General features: G+C 38.7%; 1 protein-coding gene across 2 annotated transcripts in view; it reads right to left on the reverse strand.

The window, feature by feature from the left end:
• LOC102295220 (gamma-secretase activating protein) overlaps positions 1-20,782 on the reverse strand; it is a 63,051-nt gene that overhangs the window by 38,275 nt on the left and 3,994 nt on the right. Inside the window, exons 6-25 of one of the 2 annotated variants that reach the window (XM_042228274.1) lie at positions 19,128-19,216; positions 18,764-18,833; positions 18,574-18,623; positions 18,179-18,289; positions 18,033-18,089; positions 17,883-17,929; positions 17,695-17,780; positions 17,561-17,563; positions 15,164-15,241; positions 14,967-15,053; positions 14,666-14,758; positions 14,272-14,440; positions 13,808-13,898; positions 10,975-11,044; positions 10,197-10,276; positions 8,826-8,906; positions 8,396-8,518; positions 8,098-8,153; positions 5,024-5,055; positions 1,773-1,834 (exon numbers count right to left, since the gene is read on the reverse strand). In XM_042228274.1, coding sequence (XP_042084208.1) covers positions 1,773-1,834; positions 5,024-5,055; positions 8,098-8,153; positions 8,396-8,518; positions 8,826-8,906; positions 10,197-10,276; positions 10,975-11,044; positions 13,808-13,898; positions 14,272-14,440; positions 14,666-14,758; positions 14,967-15,053; positions 15,164-15,241; positions 17,561-17,563; positions 17,695-17,780; positions 17,883-17,929; positions 18,033-18,089; positions 18,179-18,289; positions 18,574-18,623; positions 18,764-18,833; positions 19,128-19,216 — 1,535 coding nt within the window. The remainder of the gene's footprint in view (positions 1-1,772; positions 1,835-5,023; positions 5,056-8,097; positions 8,154-8,395; positions 8,519-8,825; positions 8,907-10,196; positions 10,277-10,974; positions 11,045-13,807; positions 13,899-14,271; positions 14,441-14,665; positions 14,759-14,966; positions 15,054-15,163; positions 15,242-17,560; positions 17,564-17,694; positions 17,781-17,882; positions 17,930-18,032; positions 18,090-18,178; positions 18,290-18,573; positions 18,624-18,763; positions 18,834-19,127; positions 19,217-20,782) is intronic. The other variant, XM_042228275.1, reaches the window with a different exon arrangement.

Below are 20,782 nucleotides of genomic sequence, written 5' to 3' on the forward strand. Positions count from 1 at the left end.
AAAAGAGTGAATGGCAAGAAAAGGAAAGAGATGGGCTAAAAAAAATGTGAAAATGGAAGAAGAGATGGAGGGCAAAAGAGAGGAAGATAGCAAGACTGGGTCATTCTAAGAATAGCTAAAAGACTGCTTGCATCTCTACAAAACTCCATTAAATTGAAGCTATCTGGTCTTTGGAAACTATGCTGAGCACAGGGAAAACTAGGCAATATGAAATTGTCCATCAAACGATGTACTGTGGGGGGAAAAAAATGCAGGACAGGGACCTTAAGATGGCCCTTTTTTAAAGTGTTGACTCATCTGAAACAGAACGGGAACTTCACCTTAAAGATGACTATGGAGGACAATAATTGGTTGTCAGCATTTCACTATAGATTTTTGGTGGCCTGTATGTCAACCGATAGTGTAGGAAAAAAATACTACAAGGAGATGTTAAGCTGTAAAATAAACAATCTGAGACTTTCACATGCATTTTACAATCAACTTGTTTTTTACTATACACCAGTATAGTTAGTGTTGGCAGGGGGAATAACACATCTATTACACATCTGAACAGCCCATCAAAATATATATATATATGTATGAAATTTTTAAAGACTACACGTAGCCTTCCCTCCTGTCTGCAACGATTTGCTCACAGGCAGGACCCTAATGCTGTATTTGTGTCCTGTTAGAATCAGACTTGAAAGTTCCTGAAAACAAGGACAAGGAGGACACACCGAAATGCAGATCAGGACGATACTGTTGACACATGCTTTACCAACTAAGCCTCTGCTGCAAATATACACTCATGGACCACTTAATTAGGTAAAGCTGTGGAATTTCTTGTTAATCTAAATGTCTAATCAGTTGATGCTGCTGAAGTTGAACATTTAAGTGACAGTGGGATTGGCCTGTGTGAGGTTAATCCCACTGTCACTTAAAGTCACTGTAAAGAGATGGTCCCAGTAGGTCCATCTCTTGGGTTTACAGAAAAGGTCCAAAAAAAAAAAAAGCAGCAGTTCTCTAGATACTAGAGGTCAGAGAAGAATGGGCAGACTTCTTTGACCTCAAAATAAATAACTCAATTAAGTAATCAAGGCATGCAGAAGAGCACATCTTAATGGACAACAAGTCAAACCTTGAAGCAGATGGGCTACAGCAGCAGAAGACCACACCACTGTTGTCAAAGAACGGGAAATTTAGGTTATAATTTGCACAGGCTCACCAAAATTGGGCAATGACTGTAAAAATGTTTTCTGATCTGATGAGCCTCAAGTTCTTCTGCAAGGATTTAGTGCAAACAACAGGAAAGCATGGATCACTCCTCCCTTGTATAAGTGGTTCAGCCTGATGGCGGTGGTGTAACAGTGTGGTCTTATTTGATTTTAGAAATACACTCCTAAAACCTCATTAAAAGATCATGACGAACAAACCAAGGAAAAAGGATCTCCCCGAACTGTTTCCTCAAATTTAGAGAGACACTTTTTTAACCCTCTCGAGACAGGTGTTGCAGATTTGTAACAGTTAAAAACTAACAACCTGATTACCCCGCATACATATTTTATGATTTTTTTTTTCTCAGAAGTACCACTGCAGGACTTGGTTGTGCATTAGCAACAAAAAGTTTAATTTGAGCCTGAGAGGGTTAAATATCACCGTCTGCGTAGTAACATTAAGCTTCTTTTTGGTAGTAACTGAAACTCCCCAGCAAAAATACATCAAACATATTTCTGGACATGAAGTCCACTTTATTTGTGTGTCTGCGAAGATGCAGCTATTGAGCGCTCACTCACCAGGCCTATGAATGCCCTCTGTTGATGATCCTCCTCCTGGAAAAGCGGCACCAGCTTCTTATCTAGAAGAGAGCAGGCAATAGTGAAAAGTGTGCGCATAAAAGGGGCGTTTGAAGATAGCTTTGATGCTGAAGCGATGCCAAATTAATCAAGCGCAGGTAGGCACGTATGTGAGTCCTGGAACATCATTAAACAAGCCATCAGTAGAAATGTAAGAAACCAAAAAGTCTGATTTCTTCATGGCTTTTAAATTTATAATAAAAAAAAGAAGCTGAATATAAGATATTAATAGATTCTTTTTGAGCATTTTTTGCTTTAAAAATAAATCCCAAACCTTTGGGGGTTACGAAGCTGCAGTCCCACCATGTGTGTGTGTGTGAGTGCGAGAGTATTTTGGCATGGTGAAGTTGTTTTATGTCAATCTCACAAAAGTGGACCACACTGCAGCTTTAGATGAATTATTACATGCGTGCATACACAAATACACACATCTTTTGATCCCTTTCACACATGCAAGAAGTGAACTTTTTGATGTTACAGCAAAAAATGTTTTTTACAGATGTGAAAAAAAAGTGCTTGCAATGCACAGCAAACCTGCAGACTGTGCTGCCAGGTTCAATGTACGCCTTTTATCAGTTCAAAGCAATCAGCTGTTTTACATGTAGGTCGTGACCCTGAATTGAATAAGTGGATGGTTTAGATGGGGTCCCATAATAAACTATACTGCTGACATAATCATCAACAATACTGACACTGAAAAATAAATACGTGAAGAGTCGTTTGAATTTAGTCTCTTTGGTTTTGCATCAGTTAGTGATCTCAATATATTCTTTTGTATTTTCTTCGAGATCATCAAATTTTAATATAACTTGATTAAATATAAAATGCCAATTTTAAATGATCTCATTTATTAAAGGAAAAAATCCAAATCCACCTAGACCTGTATGAAAAAGAACCCGACCCACATGGTGTTAAATTTTAATTTCGTGACTCTCCTGGCCAAAAATAATTCTTTAAAATTATAATGTTTTAATACTGATAGAAAGCTTGGAAAAATGAGCCACATATTATCATATGTGTGTATTTAATTTCTATAAATATTTGATATCATGACATCCCTGCTCACAAGGAAACTGTACGAGTCCAGCCAGATCAATACTGCCATCCCTTAAACCACACTTTAGCATGAATAGTTCAGTTTTACTGGATCTCAGTGCAGCATTTGATACAGTTGACCACAACATATTACTCAAACGACTGGAGAACTGGGCAGGTCGTTCAGGAACTGTACTAAACTGGTTCAAAACATACTTAGAAAACAGGAAATACTTTGTATCAATAGGTAACTTCACATCTGAGCAGACAAGTATCACATGTGGAGTTCCCCAAGGTTCCATCTTGGGACCCCTTCTGTTTAACATTTACATGCTCCCACTGGCACAGATTATAAAGAACAACAAAATAAACTACCACAGCTATGCAGATGACACACAAATATATATCACAATGTCACCAGGAGACCGAGGCCCTGTACAGGCTCTTGGTAAATGCATTGAGGAAATTAATGACTGGTTGTGCCACAATTTTCTCCAGCTAAACAAAAACAAAACTGAAGTAATAGTCTTTGGCGCCAAAGAAAAACGATTACAGGTCACCAGAGAACTTCAATCTATACACCTAAAAACCACAAACCAGGCGAGAAATTTGGGTGTAGTGATGGATGCAGACCTAAACTTAGAAAAACACATTAAGACAATAACAAAATCAGCTTACTATCACCTCAAGAATATTTCAAGGATAAAAGATCTGATGTCTCAACAGGACCTGGAAAAACTAGTCCATGCATTCATCTTTAGTAGGCTTGATTACTGTAACAGCATCTTTACAGGTCTACCTAAAAAATCAGTCAGACAACTACAGCTCATTCAGAACTCTGCTGCTCGAGTCCTCACTAAGACCAAAAAAGTGGACCACATCAGTCCAGCTCTGAGGTCTTTACACTGGCTGCCTGTCCGTCAGAGGATAGACTTTAAAGTTCTGATGCTGGTCTATAAAGCTCTGAATGGTTTAGGACCAAAATACATCAGTGACCTCCTGACCCAGTATGAACCTTCCAGATCCCTCAGGTCATCTGGATCCGGTCTTTTATCAGTTCCCAGAGTCAGAACCAGACACGGAGAAGCTGCATTCAGCTTTTATGCTCCTTATATCTGGAACAAACTCCCAGAAAGCCTCAGATCAGCTGAAACACTCAGTTTATTTAAATCCAGGTTGAAGACTCACCTTTCTCAGCTGCATTTGAATAAAGCACCAAATCCACACTTTTAAGCTTAAATTTCAAAACTTACATTTTAACTACTGATTTTATCTACTGTTTTTTTTTTTTTAATCAATTTTAAATCATGCTTTTTTATTTCTTTTTAATGTCTCTGTAAAGCACTTTGAATCACCTTGTTGTTGAATTGTGCTATATAAATAAACTTGCCTTGCCTTGAATCAGATAAAGAGAGGTAAACTGGAGAATAGTATCTGTGCACATAAATCTGCATCACTAATTCAATGCAATAAAATTTAAAAAAAAGTTTAAAACGTCTTCTATCAATGCAACAAAATCCAGCAGTCATGATCGCCCACATAACAGATTTAATAAAACACCAAATCATAAACTATTTACAGTGAAATTAGCTTCTTACAAGTATGCTATTATTTACACGTTAAAACAGGAACACAATCATATGTGTGTTTTAAAAATCAATCTGAGGGAGGATGTGGGTATATTATCCGTGTGTGTGTTTTTGTGTGGAGAACGTCCTGTGTTGTGTCTGACAGGTAACAGCTGCAGTTGAGCTACGTGCGTCATACTGCATATGAGAGACACGTGACAAGGGAAAGAAAATAAGGGAGAAAGCGGGATATGCAAGTACCAAGCTCCTCAGTGTTATGTAATCATGTATAGCATTCTTTCTCTTGGCTTTTCTTTTTCTTTCTTTCTTTGCTTTTCTGCCTCCTTCCTCCTTCGTCTCTGTCTCATTCCAAGATAAATTAGTGAGGTACTTTTGTTTAGCCACCCACTCCAGTGAGCGTGAATAGAGCCTCATAAGAATACACAAGCCCAAATATACTCACACACAGTATAGAGTTACATTATAAGTCTATGTTTGAGTATTTATTATGTTCATGCTGCAGTATGTCTGTGTACTTGTGTATGTTGTGGGTCTGTGTGTGACATCAGTGTGTTTATGCCATCTTACCAAGACTCCAGGTGTCCACCATTGATAGAACTCTACAAAATAAGAAGCAAAGCTTTTTGTGAAAACAATCCCTCAAGCCAGCATTATAATAAGAGTCTTACATTTTATGCTGTAAGCTGAGGAGGGAGTATAATTCTACATTTGCTGCAGTGTGCAGCAAAAACTATGAAAGCAAAAAGTTTGTAAGCAGGTTCCAGAGTTTTGCCTGGAGGAAGCTAATTATAAACCAAAAAGGTGTTTGGTTGGCTCTCTGAAACAAACAGAGCAGGCTTTTAAACTATGATGCATGCAGGTATGTGTCCACTTTCAGTCATCATCAAATGGTAAAGGGCTGTAGTTATGATTTCACTTTCTGGCTATGCAGACTTCTTTTATTCCTGCTAAGTGGTTACATTTGTGCCAAAAATAACTATAAAGCTTGGATGCTGTGTGCTTGAAGTTCGAAGCTTGAAGTTCAAAGAGAGGTTGATTAGTAAAAGAGTGGACATTATGATTGGTGAACTAAATGTTTTCTACAGCTGTCTCAGAACCGTATCGATCACACTATTACTGGTGTTACTTTCACACAGAGCAAAGCACCACATCAGTAACCCTCTGAACTGATTCATGAGTTCTGGCAGTAGGAAAAACAGAATAGACTAATTGAGTCTGTGTAACAAAGTCAACAGTGCGGTTGGATTTTGTTAAAACACAAGAGCCAAAAAGCTGAGTGTAAACTTTGCACCAGCTTGTATATCAACAGCTTAACCCCCAAATAGACATATCATCTAAAAACGATAAGCTAAGTTAGGATGTTCTGCCAACTTTTGTGTTTTTTGTAACGCTTTAACTTTGAAAGTGAATATATCAGGTTTGTTATTCCATACTGAAATACAGCCCTGGGGTTTTTTAGTTTACTCTGACTTGGATTATAGCAACTAAACTTCTCACATCCAATTCTGAGAAGAGGCTCCCAAGGGGTCCTAAAAGTTACGAATGGAAAATCAGACACAACCCCAGTTCAGAAAATGTTGGGACACTATGTAACGTGCAAATAAAACAGAATGCAGTGATTTGCAAATCTCACAAACCCATATGTTATTCAGAAAAGGACGCGGGAAATATATATGAAATTGTTAAACTAAGAATATCAAATGTGGTACTAAAAAGAGTCAGTTGCGAGAACATTTTACAGCTAATTAGGTCAACTGGACAAAGTCAGATGATTGGGTATAACGAGAGCATCTTAGAGAGGCAGAGTTTATCAGAAGTGAAGATAGGCAGAGCTTCACCTATCAGCAAAAACCTGTGTTTACATCTTATGGAGCAATTTCAGAATAGCGTTATTTAATATAAAATTGAAAAAAACTCTGAATATCTCATTAGCTACAGTGCATAAATATTAAGATTCAGAGAATCTGTAGAAATCTCTGTATGAGCCAGATGCAGGTTAAAGCTCTATTATGCAAAGAAGAAGCCATGCGTGAGCATGATCCAGAAACTCTGTTGTCTTCTTGGGGCCGAAGCTCATTTAAAATGAACTGAGGCAAACTTTTAAACTGATTTGAGGTCGGACAAATCGAAATTTAATTCGTCCTCAGCAATCAAGCAGAGAAGGACCATCCAGCTTGTTTTCAGCCCTCAGTTCAAAAGCCTGAATCTCTTATGGTATTATTTCTCATGGGGTATAATAGTGATATAGAATTGGCAGCTTGCACATCTGGAAATGCACCATCATGGTGAAATGTATATACATGTCTTATAGTTACACATGCTCCCATCCAGTTAATTTTTCCCTTTTTTCAAGGAAGCCCTTGTATGTTTCAGCAAGACAATGTTAAACTACAACATACTACAACAGAATGGTTTACTAGTAATAGTTTCACCAGCTCATAAATGTGATAAAGAACACCCAGGACTGTTGAGCTGCTAGAATCCTCTATCAGATAAAAATGCGATAACATTCCTCTCCTAAAAGTCATGCAGCTGGTCCTCTCAGCTCTCAGATGTTTACAGGCTGTTGTTAAAAGAAGAGGGGATGCTACAGAGTGGTAAACATGGCACCGTCTCAACTGTTTTAAATTGTGTTCCTGCCATTAAATTCATGTTTTTTTGGGGGTTTTTTTTATTTGTACATTTTGGTATGTCTTCTATGTTCTACTGTGAATAATTTGGAAATCGTTGCATCCTGTTTTTATTTACATTTTACTCAGTGTCAACCATGCATGCATCATAAAACAGGAAGGTTTTCATAATCTGGCAAAGTATTCCAGAAGTTGGAAGTCCAATGTTTGTTGTACCGTTCTAAACAAAGGAAGACTTAAGCTTTCCCATATGTTAATGTTAAGTGAGTAGATCAGTGAGGTACTTAGGAGTTTTACAGGCAAGTTATCTGCTTTCATAGTCTAATGTTAAAACAACGGGTTGTCGATGCAGGGATCTTGTCATGGAAAAAGATGCTGGGTGAGAGCACAACTCTGGCGGCAAAGGCTTAGCACAGACTGCTTGTCCTATTTAAGTGGGACACATTTGTGGGACTATAAATTAAGTCTTTAATAAATTAGGCCAGAGATCTGATAAGAGTGCAGTCTTTAGGGGTTGTGTTTGATTGGAACAAGTGGGCTTAGAGCTAACTGGCACTGAGCATTGATAGGGACCTAAATAAACATTGTTTGTTCAGGTCGAATAAGCAATTATACCAGCCACATCCTTGAACGATGAGCGCATTTCAAGTTTTTTTGGTTTTTTTGGCAATAACCTGGAGCTGTGTGCCAGTTTTTGTAGCTATTGTGACAAGTGCTGTAATTTGAGACAATTTCAAACTCGATTTTAACAACCAATCACAGCTACCCCATCAGGCCAATCAGCCTATGCTTGTGAAAACTAAGGGCACAGTGCTTGAAAACATTCATTACAATGAAACCACTGTAAAATGTTGACCTGGGAGCACCTCATTTAGAGATAAATGTGCCTAATTTCAGAACTCATTGTTAAAAACACTGGAACATAATGCAGAGGTGCCCCCCTCCTCTCGTTTCAGGACTGTGAGTCTGCAGCATATTTCTTAACAAATCTCAAGTGGGAGGCAGACCTACTTCTTTGTGTTCTCCTCTATGTGATTCATCTGGCTGGAGGGTCTCCTCTCGGACCTCTGAAACAAACACCCATCATGAGAGACGCTGAAAATACGCTTCCATTGTTTCACAAAATACCCCACCGGTATTTTGACAAGGACGTGCACATTTTCTCACATGCATTCCCACCCCCACATCAAAGATCATGTTTGAACAGTTACCAGAGATCAGATGCATTTCATATACATGCAGATACATGGGTGATTAACGGTCAATCAGTACATGGGATGTTTTGGCATGCACATACACCCACACTCACCATTTTGTCCCAGTCGGCCTGCATGTGTGAGGTTCTGTATCGGGGGTTGGGATCGGCATCGAGATATTTTGTCCTCTCTGTGTTCCACTGCAGCTCTGACCAGAAGCCCTGGAGACTCCTGGCCTGCTCACAGATGTACACAGAAGCAAGCGGCACCGCAACAGCGACAAAGCAAGGGCAAAACAATCGAGGATAATTACATCGGAGCGGTGCACGCTGTTTTACATATAAATGTATTATGGACATCTGCATTAATTTCAGTGATTTGTATTTGTATGGGTAATATTTAATGCAACACACAATCTCTCAATTTAATCGCTTTTTTAAAGTTTAGTTTTATTAAATGTTTCTCAAAACAAAACTGTGCTGCTCAATGTCATGTTGTTTCAAAATAACTCCAGGAGTTCAAGTGTGAGAAATGTGTTATTACCTTCCCTTTGAAGGTAGATTCAGTTTGAATCTCTGTGGTACAAAACACACCAGGAACCTTCAGCAAACATTCTGGCACCTCCTAGAGCACAAATACAAAAAAAAGTCTATGGCTCAAAAGCAAGTGCGTCCACTGCATTTAAATCAATACTAACAGTACTGTGCAAAAGTCTTGTGGCCGGTCAGTTATTTATATTTTGCTTCCAAGGGGCCAGGCCTTCTTGGAATTTTTAAAAGAGTGATCTTCTTTGGACATTAGGTGCATTTTCACTGATTTTCAGTCCATCATTTTCAGAGAAGCGGGTTTTTTTGTGTCCTAAAAAAGTTCAGGAAACCAGACAAGCGGCAGCAGATGGTATCTGAAAATCATGTCCTTAAGAACTCCATCCTATGTCACCCGAGACTTTACACGGTTCCAGTGAGATCCAAAGATCCAAAGAGGTCTGGCCCTTCAGTGGATCCATCTACTGTTTGCTGAAACCTCAACAGAAATGATCTCAGCTGACAAGAAGCCATTCTTAAGAAACGAAAACAAGGAGAAAAGGCTGAGGTATGCCAAATTACACAATCAGTGGAGAAAGCAGTGTAGATTAGAAATGCAGTGGAAACAGATGTGTAAATAAAACTGAATCATTTCTTTCCCAAATCTTTATCAGTATGTACAGATAAGGTCAGGAGAGAGGTACAACAGGGAGTGTCTATGATCATCTGTGAAACACAGTGGAAGCTCTGTTATGGTTTGAGGCCAGAGGTGTCAGGTATCATGTCAAAACTGATGGAATGATGAACACAATGTACCATCATCATTTTGATCCACCATGCAATACCTAGAAAACTTCTGATTGCCAACTCCATCATATTTCAGCATTGCAATGATCCCAAACACACTGCCAATACAGTAAATAATGTAATACCTGGGTAAAAAAAAAACACAATCACACACTATGGAACACTATCAGTCATGGATCGGCCTCACCAGAGCCCAGACCTCAGCATTACTGAAGTAGTGTGGATCATCTTGACTTGCAGAGAACCAAACAAAAGGTAGCAAACATCAAAGAAGAGCTTTGAATTTCCTTTACGAAGCCTGGAGAACTATTCCTGAGGACTAATTAAAGAAATTACAAGAAAGCTTGCCCAAGAGAGTTCAGGCTGTGTTGATGTTGACTTTCAAGCTTGTTAGATTTGTACAAACTGTGTTTTTACCTTTTCCATCTATGTTGACGTTTCAATAAATACCACAATACAAAGAAATTTGCAGAGGGGTAGGGGGTGCTGAAGACTTTTGTATAGTACTGTACATTGAGTTGCCACTTTTAATTGCAAATGTCAAGGTATTGCTTGTACAAAGTTATGTATATGTGTGTGGTACCTTCTTGTCGAATACAGAGGAGTAAGGCAGGATTTTATCCAAGCTGAGAGCCTTCTCGTAGCTTATTCTGTACAACGAGGCTGTGTGTGAGAGGCAGACAGACAGGCCATCAGAGACCGAACAGACAAACTCGCTTTTAAACATGTAGAGTGTTTTATCTAGGCATAGTTAGAAGGTAAATGAGGCACTTCAGCCCATGCCTCACCCCTATCAATAGGATATATGAGTGATGACAATGTACTAATGTATCCTTTATTAGGTCACAATTATTGTCTTCCTATACTATATGATAACGCCTAAGTTAATATTATTTCTTAATACAACAGCAAGGTGAAATAGTTATTGCAGTGCCAATTAAATGCAAATGTATGCACCCAGCTGCTTACAATCCAAGGCAGTCGTTGACTCTCTGGGTGATGTTTTAAATATGAAAATATCATCACATACTATTCCAAGGATTTCTTTACAGGGAATGCCAAATATGTTGTTAGTCAGCTTGGACTTAACCATATTTGCAGTAGTCTGTGCAAACTATGTGTCTGTGAGGTTTCAGAGAAGTCAAAACTATTTTCAAACTCTACATATCTGCGTGTGGCGCCACTGGCACCAAAGCCAAACAAAACTGATGAAACCATTCATCTTAGTGCAGATAAGATGCAAACAATCTACAGTCACAAACAGAAAGACACATAAAAAGGTAAGAGAGCAGTGAGACTCCAAAAGAAAGGAGAAGTGATACTCAGGAGAACTGTGTACTCATTCTCCAGCTGCCACTGACCTAAAATAAACTCCTGGATCTGATCAAAAGATTCAAAGGTGTTCACGTTGTCACACAGCCATTCAATAACCTAGAGACATGATAAAAACACAAGGAGACGATACCAGTAAAAGATTAGTTTCTAGTTGTGCTTTTCATGTATATTTCAACAGTGACCTCAAAAAGTGACAGGTAATTTTCTCCTATCCCCTAAAGCAGTGGTCCCCAACCTTTTTTGCGCCACGGACCGCTTTTTGCCCAACAATATTTTCACGGACCGGCCTTTAAGGTGTCACGGGTAAATACAACAAAATAAAACTAGTACCGGTACCGAAAAAAGAAGATTTATTCATAACACACGTGAAAAGACCCAGGAAAACCGAGTTAACGATAACAAAATAACGCTCAAAACCGATAAAAACCCTGAAAACCATACATTTCACACCCGAGCCTCAACTCTCGCGGCCCAGTACCAAACGACTCACGGACCGGTACCGGTCTGAGGCCCGGGGGTTGGGGACCGCTGCCCTAAAGGAATGGTTCAACATTTGTGAACAGTTAATTGATGGGACTGATACCGGAAGTTAGCAGAGAGGTCGTTAGCTTCAAAAGTCATTTTAAAAGTAACCAAACAGCTGCCTTGTCCTGGCTTCTCATCGCTCGTTAGCTGATTAATTAAAAAAGCTGCAACCTCCAGGGCTAAAGTTGTAACCTCCCATTTTAAAATGCTCAAATTTACAAAAGAAATAAACATGTTTAGAGTGTGATTTAAAGTTTATTAAGGTACAAAATGTACTATTGAGGTCACAGCCCTCACAAGAAGCTGTTAATTGTCTGCTTAGGTGTCACTTCTGCTAATTCTCTGGTATTAAGTCTCTGAACTGGGCCTTCTAGAGTATATATTTAATACAAATGTCTGGCAAAAAATATGCCTTGTGGTTCACTGTAACAGCGAGTTTGTTTTTTTGTGAGGTAGATTCTAATATTTTATCTGTATGCTAGTAATCATTAGCAAGTACCTCTAGCTCTGTAAAACACCCATATGGTGTGTTGATGCACCATGCTAACCAAGCTAGGCAGTGTTAGCTAACAACTTAAGTAAGGTGAACTGATAAATAGCTCCTCAGGTAATTCAGAGCAAGAACGCAAATTAGCTAAGCATACTTCTGATGTTTTTTATAGCTGCAAAACCTGTGGCACTGTTATAAGAAGGGGCCAAAAGGTCAGTAGACATAATAAGGGCTAATTAACAAATGCTAGGAAGTTAGCGGTAGCGGTGTGCAATACTGCAAATTTCAGTGTCTATTCCATGCCAAGTAAACACAGGGGCCAGTATTAGCCATACCAATTCTTTTAACTTATAAACGCAGCTAGGAGAGAGCAATGCGTCGTGATTTATGATATGAATTTGCAAATTCTGAACTCATTTTAATTACCACTAAACTGCGATGGCCACTTTCCACAATAATTAGCTAACACAACAAAACCGCTTTTAATGAATTCTGAAACTGCATTTTTCTGGAATATAAATGTGCAAGTCTCTAAAGCACGTTTGACCAACTACTGTTGTTTAATTGTTCTATAGGCTATAAATAAAATAGACGTGACAGTCAACACAAAAAGGCTCTGACATCTTCCATAGTACATGATTGAGGTCAGTTTTTTTGAATTCCCCTCCAAAAATTGAATTTCAGTGACAATTCAATGACCTACATATTGAACTTGCAGGACAGAAACAAACGTTACTATCGGTCTGATACCAATCACACGTTGTATCAATAATATCAATATTTAGATCGATCCTTTAGTTAGTTAGTTTCATTAACACGCCCTATGCTGAAGAGGGAAGCAAGAACTTCAGCATTTTACATTTGTGAGCATCCTGATGTCAGCTGGGTACTGTGTTTGGTAATACCTGCCAGCTGTAATCACAGATAAGAATTTTTTGTATGATCTGGCTTTCATGTATAAAGACCCTCACCCTATAGCATAAGTCAGAGCTGAAGTAAAGTCAGAAGACAAGTTAGAAACCGAGTAACTTCATTTATGTAGTATTCCCAGTATTAAAGTCTCAAACTCTATGAACAATTTATGCCACTTTATCAAAGCCTCGACTACACTGGTGCAGAGTCTACAAAGGATATAAAAGTTCTGTATGGTGTCCAATTTCCCACTGATAGCTTGCACTAATGAAGCTGGCGACTCATTTAACCTCTAAAGAAAGACTTTATGACAATCTAGAACATCTTAATTTAGTAGTAACACTGATACAGTCTGAGTCACAGCACCGTGCCAAAACAAAACTCTTTCTCCCTTTCTCTCTGTCTTTAACTCTGTTTGATCTCTGCCCACTTCTCTTCTCTTCTCTCCCATTTCATTACAGCATCCCATCTTTTCTGTCTTTCTCTCTGTCTTCTTCCCTCTGGCTAACCGGCTTCCAACTCAAGGTTGACACCTACCGCATTTACACCAAAGTGCAGAAAGAGCGCCTTTTCCTACATTTATCTACTCACTTCTTCTCAGTTGTACATCTTTAGTTCTTTAGGGAAATTGCCTAACACTGACCTTGAATGTTTACTTATTCAAACAGCTGCATTCTCCACTTTGTTGCCTATTTATCTTGTCTTTTTTGTGCGTTCTCCACTTCAAGGAGAACTTATTGATCTTGTAAGTTTGTTTAAGACCCAATAAAAATCAATGACTATTCTCCTCCTGAACTTATGTTCTACAAAAAGACAGTCATTTTGTTTTAAATGTGCTGGAAAACAAAGATGATGTTCTGCAGAGCAGTACATTTCCTTTGAAGGTAAACATTTTTGTCCACTAAACTCAATTATTCTATGTGCATCCGCACCTTTAGCTCCAGGTTTGGGTCAGTTCCCATGTAAACCAGCAGGCAGTGGAGGGCAGCCAGGCGCTGAGGGTCAGCCTTACTGCTGGGACACCTTGAATGCAGGGGACATATAATAAATACACCATAATATAGAAAAAAGCATATACAAACACACAGGCAGAGGCACAGGCAGAGAGCCAGCAGTCAGGTACTACAATGTGATGTATGCATGCTGTTAAAAAAGTGGATTTAAGTTTCAAAAGTGAACAGAATGAAAAATTGTCCACTAAACAAAAAGGGAAAAGAGCCATTGCTGCATCTTTATCGAGCTAGGAGGTGACTCCTGGCGAAAGTTCAAGTAAATGCTAAATTTATTTCAGAAAGACACTGCAGGTGTACACACACAAAAGCCTGTCTGCTACCTTCCTGCCTATATCTTCTCCTATGCACTCCTCTTCCTCTTCTAAGTTTTGAGTCATGCCCACCTAGAACTTGTGTCTGAACGCAGGATCTTCAGCAGGTAGGCGGGGCTGAGCTCGGCACTGTGAATCCTGCCGGTGGCCTGGTCCAGCAGACAAGCGCTGGACTCACCCTCTGCATGCAAAACTGTGATGTTGGCTGACTGACACTGCAGGCCCAGGTTCACATCACGACCTGCATATTGTGGAGCCAGACAGACAGAGAACTAGGCATAGACACCGAGTTAAATCAACTTAGTTTGAGGCGCACGTCTTATTGACAGATAAGGCAGCTTCCTCGTTTAAAAGTCATGTGAGAAATAAACAAGTATATATTACAGAGGGGAAAGAGAAAGAAAAAAATGCTACTTCTGCAACTGCTTAGCACAGGCACTATTTCTTTCGACAAAACTTGCCTTACCAGAGAGAAAGAGGGAGTGACAGAGCATCTCCTGCTGCCTGGTGTTGATACAGTGGAGGAAATAACCCTGCAGGTATACCAGGATGTAGTAACCTATATAAAAAAAACACACAGCATCACTGTCAGTTAGTATGCTTCAGGCACACCAGGCATTTCTTGGGCTCTGTGCAGATAAACACATTCATCTATATTTGGTGTCCCTGTGTTTCTATTTGAAATTCAACCTAAAAACTCACAAATATTAGGATGTGTGTGTGTTTTTTATATATATATATATATATATATATATGTGCACAATGACCTATGGGAATGAAGAGCGGATGGAGCTGGGTGGCTTTCTGTGGTGATGCATCACTGCCCAGAGACACCCTGAACTTCTTGCTGCAGTCTGCAGGAAGTTAAAAAAAAACACATTTGTCTCCGTGTGCTCGGGATAAAAACTGTAAAAGAGGCAGTAACAGATAGGGGGGGGGGAATTAGGAGCTAGCACAGACACACCTTTGTGAACTAAAACCACAGTGTAGAGAAGTTCGTGTTTGTCTTGAAGAGGCTGGGTATAGCACACACACATGCTTCCTAAGAATAAAGCACAGAACAGGGAAGTTACAGATCAAACCGTGGCATTATTCATGATAACCAATGGAAAAATTAGATCTGATTTATCGTCATATATTATTATACCATATACTCTATTCATATTGTTAATATTTAACATTACTTACTTTTTAATAGGACAAGCAATAAGAGTGAAATACTGAGATTATATTCAGAGGTTATAGAGTCAGCCATGTAGTAATTGTAAAAATTACTCATGCCTTGTTAAAGGTTGGAATTCTGATTTGATTATATTATTTTGAAATAATTCGACCAGCACATTTCTTTGTGTAAAAAAATAAGAAATCTAAATGAGAAGAGTGCTCACTTAATCCAAAAAGTTAAATGTATTTCTATGGATGCTTTTAAAATTCTACAAACAACATTTCAGTGCATATGCATGCCATTACGAGCTTCTTACAGTTGGCAGTATATAAAAATATACGCTTGCTGGAAACTTTATTAGGTACACCTTGCTAGTATGGGGTTGCGCCCCATTTTCACCAAGATTCAACAAGGTGATGGAAATATTCCTCAGAGGTTTTGGTCCATATTGACACGTAGTATCACACATTTGTTGCAGATTTGTCAGCTGCACATGAGTAATCTTAAATTTCACATTCATCTCCTGGTCCACCACATCCCCAAGGTGCTGTATTGGACCAAGTGACTGTGGAAGCCATTTGAGTATAATTTGAGATGATCTGAGCTTTGTGATATGTTAGAAACAGCAATGCTGAGGGAGGCCATGGTGTTTAAACAATGCTCAGTGTGCAACGAAAACACCTCCCATGTCATTACACCACCATGTTACATGTTTTCATGTTGTTTAACCAATGTCTGACGGTACCATCCAAATGTTGCATCAGAAATAGACACTCATCAGGCCCAGCAACATTTTTCCAATCTTGTCCAATTTTAGTGAGCCTTTGCAAACACTATCCTCAGTTTCCCATACTTAGCTGTCAGAAGAGGCACCTGCTGTGGTCTTCTGCAGCTGTAGAGTTCAGAGATGCTCTTCTGCATACCTTGGTTGTCAGTGGTGGTTTTTTGGGGGGGGGTTTATTTACTATTGCCTTCTGGTCATTCTCTTCTGACCGTTCCCATTATGATTTCTCATTTTTGTAATTATTGTGCAGCTGAACAGGTGCACCTAATAAGGTGGCCAATGAGTGTATCTAAGTGTATAACAAAATTATGCAAGACAGGTTCCAAATTAAAAGAATAAACAAGCAATCTTAAAGTTTTGCACAACATCATGCTGTCAGAAGAGCCGAACACTCTCTAGCATTGATTAAGTCTTTCGCCCCCCAAAATGATCCCACCCACCTCAGGTGTTTTGATGATGGTGGTGATGAACTAGCACTATCTAATATGTCGATACAAATTTCCAAACAGGTAATCAGTTTGGTTGCAATCTGACGGCCATAGCATATGACCTCTGTCATACTTATAGGAACATTCCCTTGATGGGAGCGCTGCTATCAGCATGATGACGCTCCATCAGCATAAAAATGTTTCATCATAAGGTGAACGTGATCACTCTGGTATAGCTGGTACCAGTCTGTATTGAGCAAAGGGTTCCAGGCTTCCTTTAATTTATTACCCACCTATACACACACAAAGAAATGTACTGTTTACTACAAATTCATGCTTGAGAGAGAAATGTGTTGACCACTTTATATTCATGCTTGAGTATGAATACAAGGCTTTAACATACAGAACGAGTCTGCAGTCTGATTTTTCCCTAATTAATGGTAATGGATGAAAGTCAGTATAAGAAAGTAAATCCTGAAAGATTTACAAGCTGCTCGAGGCAGATGTTACTCTTGTATTCACATTAAAGCTCAAATAAAGCAGCTTCATTACAGTGCAGCTCATCTATAGTCAATGCGATTCTGTCCCTCTTTCTGTATGCCATTAAACCGTCTATGTTTAATCATGCAGCACAAAAAAAAAAATACAGGACAAAAATCTGAGGAGTGTGAATATAACCAGGACAGCAGCATGAGCCAGAACAGATAAATATTAAGTGAGAAGGATGACAATGATGAGAGGAACTGACAGATCGGCTGAACAAATCGGCTTTTGAATTAATCACTGGCAAAAGCATCATCAGCTGTGATGCTATTGGAAAACACCTCTGAAACTTAAGGAGGCTTGTAAGATTTACAGTCATCTCAGAAATTGGTCAGAACCTCATTATAAAGTGATCATCTCCACAAATCCTTCAATCATCACTGAAATTGTGAATTGGCCAAGATTTTTAATCCCTGGAGGTGAGCTGAGGCGGGGACTTACCTTCTTGTTTTTACGAAGAGGGATAGGAATCGCACAAATATATCAAATTAGTCTCATAATCTGACTTTTCAATGTGAGACTAATAAGCATGCGAACAGACATGCGGTGCATGGATGTGTGCGAGGACGTCTTACCTATTTTATTTGTGAATACTTGCAACTTAACAAGCTCCTGCTCCGGCCTCTCGGTGTGATAATGGTCGAAACCGAGATTTGCAAACCTGTCATCGGGGCGAACACAAACACAAAAACAATGTTCAAAAGGAATGCAGAATATAGAGCCGACATATTTCTATTTTATACTCTGCTAAAAGTTGCCTTACTTGACTGTGCGGAAGGAGTTGGCAGGCAGTTCTAAAGGGAGCTCGAACTGTTATCAGAGCGGTATGTTATTTCAAAGTAAAAGCATAAACAACAAATACAGAGCACAAAGAGTGGCATGTATTAAAATATAAGACACAAAGATAGCATACCACAGTTTCACAGTTATAGCTTGGGTAAAACTGAACGCTTCGGAGCAGAAACTTTTCCTGCAAAAGACGAGCCGTACATTTTGCGTTAATCAAACAAGTCCCAGGGTATCTGTTGCCAAATTTGAATGCGAGTTTGTATGCATTGCCTTAAACGTGAGATAGTAGAGTCTTTGCGTGTGCCTGTCCCACTGGACCCAGCAAAAATCCTCCACGATTCTCTCTGCCGTTTTGGACAAATGTTCGGGGTTCATTATCACCTGGTCAACACACAAACATTTGAATTCAGCCACAATGAATTGTTAATGCAAGTCTCTGGCAGAAGACGTGCAGTGTATTTTGAGAAGGAGGTTGAAACAATATATTCTTTGCACCGTTTTGCTTATTAATTACTAAATTCGTGCACCCTTGGAAAGAATTTATGTCGCTGCAGAACTGCACAGAATTTACCAGCCATGAAATCCTGCATGCAATTTATAGCTCAGATGAGTCAACTATCTGCAAACACTTCCTTCATGAGAAAAAAAAGCAATGTGTAGCATACCACTCTATATCCCTCCTGCCTCGTTAGCATCACGTTGTAGAGATCCACATCTAAACACACAAAATGATAATTATGCAAATGGAAGAATGTACGGTAGAATATACAGTATGTATTATTTTTTATGCATTATCATAGTTCTCTCTGGATTCTTGTTACACATGCAGGCCAGCATAAGGACACAGTTGCTTACATCTATCTTCAGTGAGCAGCAGCAGATGGCTCTCCAGCACTGATCTTCTGTCAGTTTCATGATGGAGGAACTATGGGGAAAAAAAGCCACGGGAAAACTAAACGAGTGGTTTCCAACAATTTGCCAGATGAAGCTGAAAATTTGCTGCTTTTTATTCAAGGCTATGAACAAAATTGATGAAAAGGCATGACTGTAGAAGAGAAAGTGGAGAAAAGTGGGTACACTGACTTTAATTAAGTGATAGAACGTAAACTAGAGGCCATAAAAGATATGTAGTATGACAGTCATGCCCTCTGAGCACTAACACTTCGTAACTGCGACGAAAGCGCTTGTTTGTTAGTGAAATGTGAATGAAACACTCTACCTGCACTTTGACTCTGAAGTCCACTGCCTTGAGGACTTTAGTGTTGTTAATAGGATGGATCTCAATCAGGAGAGTCAGGCACTTTGATACTACAAAGGTAGACAGGCTAGGGTTAATATCATTCACAGATTGAAAATGCTGTAGGAAAAGAGTGTATTTAAACTGCTTTAAGGAAGTGGTTCCCAACCTTATTCCAACTCAAGTACAAAAACTTCAGAATAAACCGTGCATAATAATTTGATATTTAAATTTAAGTTCAAAGCTGATCTTGTTTTCAGTATAAAGGAACATGTTTATGCTTTCCAGGGAAGATTATTTGACTTAAAAGTAAATGTCACTATGCTTATCTTCATTAGAAACTTTATCTTTGAGTTATTCTTAAAAGGCCATAGCAAAAAGGAGCCTATCTATAGATAGGCTTCTAATTAAGTCAACTGGACTGTTTGAATATTTTAAGAGCTGCAATGACAGCCTGTCTTATTTTAAGACATTTAATCACGTTTTCTTACAGCCATAACTATTCTAATATCTAGAAAGTTTTGATTTTAATTTTAATTTAACAGGCTATTTTATGATGTTTCCCCACTAGAGGTGGGTTAAATAATCAAATATCGATAATATAGACACCAATGGCGTATTGGTATCTATATATTGGTATTGTATTGGTATTGTATCGATACTAAGAGTGATACTTTGTTTCTATTGTTTAAGTTTAGTCTCTTTTTTAGTATTAAAAAATATACACCACATCCCTGTGTAGGTGGAGGTTGCTGTGCTTGCAGCTAGAACTATGCTGTTATAGCTATATTTAGCTAAATAGTGCTATATTAGAATGGAATGGAATAACTGTCTGAAAACGTTACTACTTGACATCTTTTTAAATCAGTTTGATCCATTTCTGAAGTGCTTTCAGCTTACAATTGGCTAACAGATGAAAAATAGGTAATAAAAAGGTAATAATAAAAACTGCAGTAATAATAGTCATAGTTGTAGAATTTTAGTTGCAGAATAGTTAATGAAGCTGGCTGTTTACTGTTTGTTCCACATGATATTTCAAATGCCAAAGTTTAAGGGGTTTGGATCGTAATCTTTCCTAAGTTTTAGTGTCTGCTGCGTTTCTGTCTTTCTGTGTGTCCATGTTTGCCGGTCATTTTTCTGTTTCAGTCATTTCCTGCTTTATTTTCTTTGAAAAATCTGCCTGTTTACTGACACACTCATCCAAAACACAGTGTTTGCTACATAGCGGATTAACAAGGGAGTAAGTCCAGGCAGCTGTTGATACACTATGGACACTTTTTGGATGCACTGCTGCAAAGTTATGCAACAGACGTCCCTAATTATCTCTGGTGCAAAACAAAACATCTGCACTACAACATTTTTCATATTTTTGGATACAATACATGCTGTAGTTGAAGCAAAAAAAGAGTTTGTACAAACTCCAAAGTTAGTATTTGGTGTGACCACCTTCATTCTTCAACACGGTCTCTTAGACAAACAGTGTAATTTTTAGGTTGAGATTTTTAGCTAGATTTTAGGCCTGGCACTTCTTCTTTTGTCTTTCACTTGTCCATTTTCTTCACATTTTATATGGACACACTGTACACTATGCTGAAATATGTCAAGTTTGCTTTTGGGGAATCAATGTGTTAATGTCT

Source organism: Haplochromis burtoni, unplaced genomic scaffold (genome assembly GCF_018398535.1).
Source record: "Haplochromis burtoni strain Fernald_Lab_line unplaced genomic scaffold, NCSU_Asbu1 Contig_315, whole genome shotgun sequence".
NCBI lineage: Eukaryota > Metazoa > Chordata > Actinopteri > Cichliformes > Cichlidae > Haplochromis > Haplochromis burtoni.